The 12,972-nt window shown below is 39.5% G+C and overlaps 1 protein-coding gene across 2 annotated transcripts in view; it reads left to right on the top strand.

The window, feature by feature from the left end:
* The window catches only part of inpp5b (inositol polyphosphate-5-phosphatase B), a 68,492-nt gene that overhangs the window by 22,444 nt on the left and 33,076 nt on the right, over positions 1–12,972 (top strand). For both annotated transcript variants that reach the window (XM_010794903.1, XM_010794904.1), the window contains 2 exons: positions 7,176–7,269; positions 8,893–9,063. In XM_010794903.1, coding sequence (XP_010793205.1) covers positions 7,176–7,269; positions 8,893–9,063 — 265 coding nt within the window. The remainder of the gene's footprint in view (positions 1–7,175; positions 7,270–8,892; positions 9,064–12,972) is intronic.

The raw sequence follows: 12,972 nt of genomic DNA, 5'->3' as shown, positions 1-12,972 counted from the left end.
AGTTTCGTGGTAAGGGATTCTAAGTTTGTGAAAAAAGTTTGCGGAACTTTTTTGGAGTATTTTAAAGTTTCCCGTAAAAGTTCCTAAAGGCGTGCGGGCATGCTTGGAACGTAAATTTGAACATTGAGATTATGTGACCTGGAAGATTCGACTGATCTTACTATAGTTACATGGTCGTCATGAGTACTACGATTTTAGTTAATATGTTTGTTAAAGTGTTTTGCTCCCGGTGACTTTTCCCCCAAAAATTTTTTTTTTTAAAGAATTGTTTTTTTTTTTTTTGAAAAGGGAATTTTGTCCCCTTTTTTTCCCTTTTTTTTTAAAAAAAAAAAAATGTTTAAAAATTTACAGCCGCCAGACCCCCCCCCTTTTTTTTTTGTTGGTTTTTGTGTTTTTTTTTCCCCAAAAAAAAGAAAAAAAAAAAAAAAATAAGAGACAAAAAAAAACCCCGCCGTTTTTTTTTTTTGTTTTTTCTTTTTTTTTTTTTTTTAAAAACGGGGGGGGAGAGAGAAAAAATTTTTTTTTTGGGTTTTGTAAACCCCCGGAAAAAAAAAAAAAGAAAGGGGGGGGTTTTTTTTCCTTTTTTTTAACCGGGGGAAATTAAAAGGAAAAAAAGGGGTTTTCAATTTTTTTTTAAAAATTCAAAGGGGGGAACCCTTGGGTTTCTTTTTTTTGGGGTTTTTTTTTTTTTTCCGGGGAAAAAAAAAAAACCCCAAAAAAAAAAAAAAGGGGGGGGGGGTAAGGGGGGGGTCGGCCAAAAAAAGGTTGAAAGGGGGAACAAAAAATTCTTTTAAAGTGCTTGAAATTGTAAATGCTTTACTTCGCTTTTTAGATTAAAAGAAAATAAAGAGGTCGGAGCGCGCTTAATTGCTTCGCTTTTACATAAAACAGCTCCGCTCCGGCCTTCCTGTAAACCCTATGCGTGTTTTTGTTACGTGTGACCTGGGCATTCTGATGAGAGTGATCGATGACAGTGTGCCAGGAGGTTGCAGTTTCAACGAGCGTTGGCTAGCAGAAGAAAAATACAAGCCATGGCTAAGACGAGGGTCGAGCCCACGAGTAGCCTCCTACCCTAAAAAAATAATTTCAGTTCGCGATGGGAGAGTCTGCGCTGACGAGCCACATGAAAGGTACGCCGTAGTAGAGCATTTTGGATTAGGCTAACGTTGCATGTTACGTTTGTTTAAGCTAACGTTAGCAAGCTGGATAGCGAACTCGATGAGGGATAATAATAATAATTGCAGGGGACAATCATTTCAGAGGAGCGTACCTATGTTAATATGTGCGTTACAGTCGCCATCCTGTGGTGTTCAGAGGATGAAGCACTCACGGCATTTCGTGTTATAGTCACGAAATATAATCTATTGATTCGACACAGAACGGTTTTAAAAGCAATGTATTTCTACTGGTAGTATGTTTCGTGCCTAAACCAAATGTGACTTGCTCTATCGAAATCTGTCACATTGACCCGAAGACACATTTTCGTTTGTATTACTGGTCTGGGGGAAGCTTGTGTGTGTATTGTGTTTGTGTACCGGGGAAACACCGGCTGTTGTTATGCCTCTAGCATTTACATGTAGAAAACCTAAAGCTTTACGAGAGCAGAAGTCAGGGAAACTCAGATCATTGTGACAAAGATTGACATCAGGGCACAGGTCAGAACTAGGGCTACATACAATAGAAGGTCCAGGATGAACATGCACATTCCCCGATATCATCAGTAGTAATACAATCAGAGCACGGCCAAGAGCTAGCAGTGAGTCACAATGCCTAGTTTGTTTTGGGTGCACATTGACAGTGGAATGTAAAGTANTGTACCTTGGTTCAGTTCAACGACTAAAACTAGTGGCAAACAGTTCGACTTGTCAGAAATGGAAAATAACTTCATCTTAATCTGCTAAATGATCAATTACGAAAATCATCACCAATTCCTTTCCGCATGTATTAAAATAGTGTATACGTTGATTGGTATATATACATTTGTTCCTTTTGGAAGGACATGTTTTGACTGTTGCAACGGGTGAATTTTGTCACCTTTTCCGCTCTTGATGAGTTTACATGCAGGATAAGAGAACCCTTGCGGCCCGTCCACACAGCGGCGTGCGTTGAAAGCTTCACCATTCACTTTGAATGGGGTGACGTCACTTTTCGCCAAACTGCATTGTGGGAAGCGACGCGGAGCTTTGCTGTCGTGGCTCGCTGCAAAAGTTGAGCAATGTTCAACTTTTGAAACCTCGGCAGAAGCCAATCGAATCATATGCCAGTACAAGATCTAGCCAATCAAACCGCTGCTTGTGTGTCAGGGGCGGGAGATTCATGTGATTGGTTGTTGGTCGAGTTTCAGACAAGCCCACCGGCAAGCTTCAACGCACGCCGCTGTGTGGACGGGCCGTTATAGCTAAAGGGGTGTTTAGATGTTAGTCATTCATGCTTCATGTGAAAGGTCCATACAACAGAAAAAAACCTCGCCTCTTATGTCATTCTCACAAAAGGTTTGAAAGAGAAGCCTGGCTTGCTTTGGGCCAGACTTACATACTTCACACTGTATGCTAAATGCGCAGCATATTTTCTACGCTGTTCCTGCGTATACTGCCAAAGATAAATATAGCCATGATGTTAAAGGCATGCTGCTGTTCATTCTTTGTAAGTATTGGCATTACGAGGGAGCTGCTCGTTGGGGTGTGAGATGATGTTCTCGTTCTATAAGGTCATGAAAGATGTGTCACGCAATGGGACACTCATGGCATTTAAATCTTTTATATTTTTGGTAGGGCTTCCTTCATTATGTCAGACCTTAAGTCATCATGGCTTTGGTGAGTATAGTTTTGAATCCATTAATGGAGCTTTTGCACTTAGGAACATTTATTTCTGAGCTGCGCCTTCTTAAATGTGTTTCTATGTAGGGCCGTCAGGACTATCTTGACATCCTAAATTAGAGAGTTTACCTCTTTTATATTTTTTACCTTGTTTACTTTCTTATAGTTTCAACGCTTATTGGATGATTTATAATACTTTTTTCAATATACAAAGTAAGACAGTAGCACACTGGCAACAGGCAAATGGGTAAGGTTGCGTATATATGGCTTGGCGTGTTAGTCAGTTTTACTCACGGTTGATTGGTGTTGCACAATGTTTGGGCATACGCCAATTACACTTTGATTATGCCTTTGTTTAAATAAATAAAAACAATTTAGTATATTAGCGTGTTTCATTGGCAGAAAGACTAACAACAATGAGCCCCGCAGAGGAAAAGCTTGACCAGACATCCAACATTGGAGATCAAAGTAATCACTCTTTAGGTATTAAAGCGTCATTGACCAATAACTTTACCTGCATAATGCCCAATAGGAAAAAAATATCCTAAAATAATTCAATATATCAACTTGCTTACAGTATTGTGATATATTGAATTGTTAACCCTGAATTAAGGTTGCTCGATTATGGTAAAAATCATAATCAGGATTATTTTGGTCAATAATTGATATCACGATTATTATTATTATTGACTTTGAAAACTTCCATTTATTGAACTTTAACACCCCAAAACAAATAAATAACAAATAAAAATAATAATTTGAACAGTATCTTTTTAACTGTTGATTACCCTGAACATATAATTCAACTGAAAAACCAATACAAAAATAAATAAAATAAATGAACATTTACATAAATAATAAATACCAATAAACAAGATCAACACATATTTTGGAGCGCACTTCCACAAGCTACTAAACATATATTAATATGATAAATACAAATAAATTAGACCAAAATAAATTAGATCAAATATATTGCCGTCACAACCTAGCAAAGCAAAATAATCGCTTTTTTCGATTATGTTGTTTTCGTAATTGTGGCAGGCCAAAATCGCAATTGCGATGAAAATACGATTAATTGCACAGCCCTACCCTGAATCATAATACTCTTTGTCACAGGAGCCTGGACAATACACAACACTAGTTGCATTGAAGATGAGATTGTTCATTTTTCATTATTTTCTCCTCTCTGCTTTAGTTAGTCTTGAGGGAACGACAACATGTGAGATGATTGGCTTCGCTGCAGGTTCAGAAGGAGTTCAACTGTAACGTCAAAGATGCTTTCATGTAGGATGCTCTGTTTGTTTTTTGACATTGTTTGGGAATTTTGTGGAATTGGACAGTGAGCAGTGCTGATGGGTTGAAACTACTGAACATGTTTACTAGCTTTTAACATTCCATCAATATTGCAGGTATATGGCTGGTGGCTTGGAAGTATGCTATTTAAATCATACTTCATACATTCACGATGAAGACGTGTGTTTTAAAAAAATGATTGATTGGAATAAACACATAGATATGTGAATGTGACCACGTGAACAAGTAGTTTAGTCAAGCATCATCTTTCTGCATCATCAGCCTCATCTTAGTTTAGATCTCAACATCTTCTTCCTCCCTCCTTTTCTAATGCTAATCTCCTCATCGTCTCCCTCCCTCCCCCTCTTCTTCTTTTCTTTTCTCGCGTCTCTCTTCCTTTAATCTGCCCGTCCTCTACCACCTTCTTTTCCTTCTTCTTTTACTCTTTCTTCCTGCAGTTTGCTGCAGTGCATCAGTAGCAAGCACATTAACATCTCATCTCCATTACCCAGCAATGTCCTGCCCTCTCTCGCTTCCTTAATCCCTTCTTCTTTCTTGCTTTTACCTGCACCGTTTCCACCCATCTTCCCTTAATGTTCATTATATTTTCAGGATTTGCATATTTTTATAAAAGGACCACCTCACCTCCTCTCCTCTCCTCCCCTCTCCTCTCTCTGTGCTATGCTGTTTCAGGGGAGTGAATGCCCTTGGTTTGACCGTGAGAGAGATGGGCTAAAGCTCTGCAGTGGCAAGCCAGTGAGTGAGCAAATCGCTCTCACTTTGTATGTGTGCAAGTGTTTTTACCAATAGTAAGAGCTTGAGAGTGAATGTAGCACAGCCTGCAAGTGTGTCTCCTTAGCAGCACCAGTTGGTGTTATATGCGTAACGCAACTAAACCAGGCAGGTCTGGTTAAAATGCAGCCCAGACAGTGTGTCCTCTAAAGCTCAGCATTCCCAGAGCAGCCTGATTTCTCCTCTTTACTCCATCGCTCTTCATCACACGCTTCCTGGTCACCTAATCGGACTCTCTTCTCCTCCCTTGACGGGAGTTAGGAGCTAATCTTGCTTTTTACTGTTTTGTTGACTCTGTATTCTGTTGCTCACCAACAAAGCTTGGCCTTATTGAGTCTTTTTAAGGCCAGTGTAGACTGTATTTTGAAGTAATCGAGAATCAAATAGGCAGAATGCAGATAGATAAGGGATTTAAAAAAAAAGGGTGAAAATAGATTGTATATAGACGCTATATTACGACGTCGTCTTAAGCTGCAGCCTTAAACCAGGAGTAAGTATGCAAGACTCATCCTGAGAACCGCCATCTGAATAGAAATGGCTTAAAACTGAGTGATACTGTACATGTTATGACTTCAAAGGATTTGGTCTCTATCTGATTACTTCCTTGAGGGTGTCATTCAATATTAGTATCTCTCTTGATTTCGATTAGCATGTTACATTTGTTAGTATTTGATTCAACAAAATACACCTCTTTTTAAGAGAAAACATATCATGTGGTTCATTGTTGCAGACTGTAAAGTGATACTTGCCAGAGATAACTTTTTGTGAAACTAAATGATGTTTTTATTATTTCTAGCTTCACTGTTGTGTCTTCTTATGGATATCAAAGTATATTCACAACAAAATAGCAGGAATCAGCTGACAATCTTTTGGAAATATAACTTGTACAATAAAAGCAGGCTGATACCGACAGGCATGTTGAAATGTTTTTGATAATCCACCATAACAGCACCTTTCTCCATTGCTCATATGAATACATGTGACAGTATAAATGGCTTTTTAATCGTTTTGCCTTTTTTGAAGAAAAATGAAAATCACTCTAATGCAAGAGACTTATTCAGTAAAATACAATACAGATTGAAGATGTTTTGTTGGTAGTAACTTAATAGTCCAATTCCTTTTCTCCTTTTTTTCTTTTCAAGCACAGGTTGTAGGCTAAAAGTTGTGTGTGTGTGTGTGTGTGTGTGTGTGTGTGTGTGTGTGTGTGTGTGTGTGTGTGTGTGTGTGTGTGTGTGTGTGTGTGTGTGTGTGTGTGTGTGTGTGTGTGTGTGTGTGTNATGACTTGTTTATATACACATACTTATACTCAAATGATTAGTTCCCTACCTCACATTAAATCAGAGTCCAAGTCCTTGGTTGTTTATAGCATAAAGAACATCTGATTTAATGTGAGGTAGGGAACTAATCATTTGAGTATAAGTATGTGTATATAAACAAGTCATTTACAACAGCTGTAAGATGCTTGAAAATGCACCTTGAAAATCCTTGAAAAGTGCTTGAATTTGACTTTGGAAAAGGTGTAAGAACCTTGTAAATGTTGCTCACAAACTAGAAAGAGAGTCACGCTGGCTTTCAGTTTTCCAAATACAGTCATGTTATAAAAAGATTACCAACGTAAAAGCCTGTTGTGTATCTCGTATTCTGGTCAGATGCACTCACTCTTAACGTGGCACTTTATAACTTCGTAGAGTTTAATTTCCTGCTCAGACACCAGGGCTTCCCTTTCAGAGCAGCCAGCTGTGTTCCCTGCCAAGCTGCAGGAGACAGGGGCCATGCTGTCTCATACCTCACACCCGTCCATTAAATCAGCTACTTGGGATGCATTAACTGTAACCAACTGCAAAAGGCAGCTACAGTCGATTGACCACGACAACTTAAACCTGTCTTTGCCTTTGTATGGCCGACTTATGTGTTGGATGTTTTTATTCTGAGCGATTATTAGCTAGTGTTCTCCCTATATGTTGAAAAATGTGTTTGCTCAGGGTTGAGTTCTTCTTTCTCATTAGAGTGATTCGTCCCAGGCTGTCAGTACCTGGGGCTGAGTTTAAGATAATGTTGATGGGAAGGACTCCCTGCAGCTGGCACGACACTTTGACAGTCAGTCAACTTGCAACCGGCAAAGAATATTGCAGTTTGGGATCAACGTGCAGGAAGTTCTGATGGACGAAAAAGCTGTGCTACAATGCTGACCTTTTATCTTAATGATCTGATAAACATTTGAAACGAATGAAAAAATGAATTTTCCTTTTCGCTCCTTCTCTTCCCGAACAGAGAAACCATCAGACCAAAAGGGATCTTTAGAAAGGGACAAAGGGTCTTCTAACAGTGGCACGCCGAAGTCCAGAGCATATTCCAACCAAGAGAGGTAAGGCCTTTTTATTTATTCACATGTGAGAGCGCTCAAGACAACATTTCTTTACACAACTATCTTTTTTTACATTAAGGTTGAAAGACCTTAATTATTATCCCCTCCATATTTACCTTTGTTCGCTACCACTGACTTTCTCTATACATCCATGGCCATTTCCCTGCTGGGATAGTCTTTAAAGCCTCTTTCAAAACGTCTTTTCATTAACGCTCCCCGGAGTCCTGTCTGTCAGTGCTTCTATTTGTTTACGTTTAATACAAGTACTTATAGAAACCCTTAATTTAAGGGGATCTCAGGCTGTGGCAGGCCTATACATCAGCAAACGTTAAACAAACGGTAATGTTCTTCTTTGGGTTCTTGTTTCCAATGTGTCAATTAAATATCTTTTGATTGACTCGTATGTTATTGGTATGACTTTGTTTTGATTCAGTGATAATGAAAGTATGTTGGATTTAGTTCTTGCATTTTTTGAATTTGTTGAACAAAAGTGTCACTTTGCCTTGAATTAAAATCTGTCCCAACATGTTTTGCCTATTTTTGTATATTTAAAACTAGTGGGGAAACCTACCAGTTCTGCTTGGCTGGCGTTTTTTGGTTTCTTTGAAGGTACTTCAAAAAGTACTTCATCTTAATTCAGTGTGAAGTGCCTCCATGTGTCCCATGTGTCCTGTTCTTTTAGACTGAGTGGGCCCCAGATCTCACATCCATATAAAGATATTGGTACATTTCCATAATCCAAAATGTTTGCCCAGATTCTAATAGAGAGGTTATGTTTTAAAACGTGTTTATTTTCTTTACATAATCCATGTTTACCTGTATAGCTGTCTTTCTTGGTACATGACCTCCTGCTGTAGATCCGTGAATTGGGGACAAACTCAAAACCATGCTCCATATCACAACTGGAGCTCAAACACTTCACCTTGTGCCTCTATAATATTACAAAAAAAAGCTTAAAAGTTTACTTTTGAAGATTATAAGCTTAAACTTATACTATGTTGTTAGTAAGTGAAGTATGAGTGTGTAAAAAAGCAGAATTATGTTGATTTGATCTCTTACCCCAACCAGTTTTAACACACACACTGCGTACTTGCCTGGCAGCAGCTGAAGATGAGTGTTTAATTTATTTAAAGTTGTCAAAGTGCAAATTTGCTCACTTCAGTACCTGGAAACTATTGCTGCCACTTTTAAGATGAATGCTTTTATATGCTTATGTAAGATGGATTTTAGTTGCAGCTTTTCGCTGGAAGATTACAGGGTTGGGTCACATTACATTTCTTCCTCACCCCTCAGCTTCATTCCACATTGGCAACATGGAAATAGAGCTTTACTTCATAGATTGAGTTCTTTTTATCACTGCGAGGCTCTACTGTACATCAGGCTGGTAGTCTGGAGCAGAGTGAAGTGCTTTCTGCTCTGTCATGATTTTATTTCCAGATTTTTAGGGAAGCTATTGCTTGATGCAGTAACGTTAGCATGTAACTGTTCACATTAGGGTACGTGAGATGACAGCAGCCTGATAATGTTTCTATCTTGGTCTGTCTCAGCTCCACACCTCACTGCTCTCTCTTCTCTCTCTTCTCTCTCTTCTCTCTCTTCTCTCTCTTCTCTCCTGGCATTCAGTCCGGGCCTCTCCAGTCGGGAGGACCGGGATGACCTGGTGCGCTCCTCCAGCCACACCACGTCCAACAAAGCAACGATACTCGCCATGCCGCAGTTCGGCCTGCGCGACAACCTCATCAAGTGTGAGCTGATGAAGAATGAGGACATTTACACTTACCTACAGAACTTCAGGTAATTTAACAACTTGTTTTGAATGTGTTGCATAAACATGCATGTGCTTGGTTCAGGCATGTGGGTGGAAAACGATGTGGTCTTTGTTCTTCTTACTTATTATAGAAATGAATATACTGTAGAAGCCTTGCCAATTGTATTAAGGGTTGTTTTTGTGTCTACATTATCAAGCGTAAAAAAAATAACAATGTCGATGTTTAGCTATGGTGTTGTTACTGCCTCCTGCTGGTAAAACAGGGCCTAATGTTTACTTGCACGCAATAATTTAGCAAAGAATAAACAACAATATAGATTTAATTGGAATGAAACAAGGAATCTTAGAGACGTTTTAAACTCTGTTATTATAACTCAATAGGGGGACACTGTATAAATGCTACTTAATGTAAAAGGTAAGAGCTGGGAATATCAAGGAGCCGTTTGCGTGGCGTTGGCAGCATGTCGGCTCAGTGGGTGATGCCCAGAAGTTTCCATGTTTTGTTCCAACGTTGCTTTCTGGGTGTAATTTGCATGCTGGGTACACGGTTCCCCTGGCTGCTTTGACTTCCTCCCACACACCAGACATGAAGCTCATGATAATTGTGGTCTTTAAATTGTATGAACCTGAACGTGCATGCGTAAGTGAGTGTGTTGCAACATCTCTAAGGTGCTTGTCGTGCTCCTGTCCCCGCATGACCCTTAAAGCAATACACAGAAGAAATGACGCATTATGTGCTGTTTGTGTTATAATCCTGAAAAGTGTTTTAATCGGAAAAAGCAAAGTTTCTGATTTGACATTGTACTGAATCACGTGCATTGCCTGCTTTCACCTTATATTGCAGTACATACTGAAAATACAAATATGTACGTCATGAAAACAGCACTCCCTAGACTATGATACAAAACATCTTCAGCATCTTTCAAGCTAAGGGAGGTGCCATTAGGGCAGAAAGGGTTTCACTGTGCCATGGTAGTCAGCACAAAACAAAGAGCTCTTGCGCAGCAGTATGAGCAGCAGCTGCCTGAACATCAGAGAAGAGGGCTATTGAATGCAAGAAGGCTGATCTTTAATGTACAGAATACATCTCAATGGGGAGGTAAATGAAAAGGTCACAATTTAGGTGCTTTTCCAAGTCCCTTTATGTTTAAGTGAGGCTGCTCAGAAGTCTCTCTTTGTTCTATACTGTTGCCTTGCAGTGTAGACAGCTCCTCTGTTAAGCTGTTTATTAGGTGTAAACGTCTGAAATCAAAAGTGTTTATAACCGCTACATTCAAAAGGGCTGTGAAAAGTAGTCCTAAATATGAGGATAGCAACACACATATCCATACAGTTTGTCCTGGAAGACAATCATAGTGTTGCGTTTGGTCGTACACAGGAAAAGGCTTAGATAGTTCTGGCAACATTTAAAAAGAAAACAGAGATCTTCAAACCCTAGTTCCTTGTAGAAGTTGGTCCGAATGTTCTTTCAGCACTCGTTTGAGAAAGTTACAGATATGGTTGCATCCAGCCATCAGACAGGGTTTTCGGAGCTATTCACTTATCCAACAAGCAGTTCTGACTGAGTAAACTTTGCTGAAACAGGTAGGCTCATTTATCCTTCATAAAGTATCATTTCTTGAGATGAGCGAGCAGTAAAGCACCAATGGGTCGAAACTGAGATTGAGGTAATTGTTTCTCTATTTAAATCTCCCCTGATGTAAAATAAACAACAGACAGGCTTTGCTAGAATCCGTAACCATCTGGAGATTCAACTCAAAATAGTGTGCAATCAAACTGTGGCTTTGTATTCAGGGTGTCTGCTGGATCTTAAAAAGTATTAAAAGTTGATAAATCAATTTAGCGAAAATGAAGACTATTAAAAAGTATTAAACGGCATTTTCCAAGGTATTACATTTTGTATCTTGTTTCCAATACGTATATAAATTGTCCAAAGAGGTTGTATTCTACAGTCTGCCTGAATGTAATCATGGCGTAGGTGTGTAGTGTGATTCTGTGTAGTTTATTTATGGCATCCCGTTGGATTTGACGTCACCTGAACAGGACATCGCACGCTCACTGCTTGATAGCGCGCGAAGGCCCGTTTACGCCGGTTGTTAAACAACATCGTTATGGGGAAATGCAAGTCTGCGTCCAAATGGTTGGAAGATAAGGAGGAAGGACAATCAATACTGTATATAGTCAATGTGAGGGAAAGTGTGTCGCCAAGGTAACCGGTTAGAACTCCAAGTGGCGATGAGGTCTTAAAATGTATGGAAAGGGTCTTAAAAAAAGGTCTTAAAAGGTATTAAATTTGACTTCAGGATTCCTGCATATACCCTGGTATACGTGTACTGGCGTTACTCGCCGTGCCTCTATTCAAAACACGTGTCTTACCCTTCCGACGCGTCCGGGTCCATCCGGTAGGTCAATGAAAATCGGCCCGGCCGAGTGCTACTAAAGAACAGCGCGACGAAAAATGTCGTGGGCGAAGGCTTCTACTCAGAAACATACATAAATAACAGTTTCGAAAAGCTACTAAGTAACGATACGCGCCCGTACAATTCCGAAGGTACCGTTATATTGTTTTTCACCCCAAAGACTTGCGACCTTAATGGATGGGTGGAATTTAAATTTCACCTGGATAGGTACGATCAATAAACTTATTTATCACATTCCTGGTATGGCATGATAATTCCCGTATTAAAATAGCAAAAAAAAAGTTTGATGGGTGTTGTCTCAGCTACGTAAAATAGTAACGAGTAAAAGCGAGTTAAAATTGTGACAAAACGTAGATTACCCTGACCTAAGACTACCTCTTGCTCGTGGTAGATGTCCGCGGAACGTATACATGATGTCGGCGAGAGTCGCGAAAGGTTGCCGGTTACAGGCACCGAACGAGAGGAGGACGTAACCACCTCACACCGGGTTATCGGCGATCGGGCGGTGAAGACACGCAAGTAATCTCACAAGTTTAGACCTAGTCAGACGATAGTCTAGGTAACGGTCCGGGGAAAAATTCTTAAAACATACCTCGCTTTTCTCCCCAACACCCAAAAGACTGTGTAACCACTCTCAATGGACCTTGAAGGCCCCCTGATAGTATAAAGTACAATCTTTTCTGCATGTTTGCGACGCGTAAAACGGTTCCCTACCGGGGGAAATTGAATACTCCGTTGTATGGAGTGGAAGATCTCCTCGGCTAGGTCGGGAAGGACATAAGAAAGACGATGGATTGGACTGAGTCCGCAAAATACTCAAGAATCATCGCAGAGACTTCAGTGTTTTCCAACATAGTTAACAAGGTATAAATTTAACTTAAAATTTTTTTTTGTGAATGAATGATTTATCGATTGAGTACAAATAAAAAAGATACATCGATCAAACGCAACATAACATATAAACACTTTAGAGGTCTAACTATAAAGGAAATACACCAATACGACCCATCGCTACGGATAACAATGTTCACCTGAGGTGTTCGTAAATTTGTGTGAAAATGTACTGATTTTCTTTTGTCACCGCAAGGGGTATTTCTGTGGTTATAAGAGAGATAAATCAAAACAACGTCTGGACAAGCGAGTGACCATCTTTTAAGTTGTGCTACCAAACAATGAACGACCAACCTTTACAACGAAGTCATTTATTGTTGGTGACAAAGAAACTTGTCGTCAAGTCACTGATTGTGTCTGTACCAGACTTACTACTGTGTTGTAACGATAACAACGTAGCTGAGTCAACAGGGAACTCAGAATTAGACAGCCTCTCCTCTTTAGTAATAAAAACTTAAAAATGGGAAGGAAACACAGTTAGTAGACTAGTTTACAATAATACAACGACGTTCATGGAATTTTCAAGAATTGTTTATTAGACTCCCCTTAAAGAACAACAAACAAAATTGGACACTGCGACAGTAGAAACATTTCGTGAAACTCGACGTACACAACGTACTTTTC

This window comes from Notothenia coriiceps, unplaced genomic scaffold (genome assembly GCF_000735185.1).
Source record: "Notothenia coriiceps isolate Sejong01 unplaced genomic scaffold, NC01 NC01_scaffold00037246, whole genome shotgun sequence".
NCBI lineage: Eukaryota > Metazoa > Chordata > Actinopteri > Perciformes > Nototheniidae > Notothenia > Notothenia coriiceps.
The sequence above is the reverse complement of the archived record's forward strand: the minus strand, read 5'-3'. Positions and strand labels throughout refer to the sequence as shown.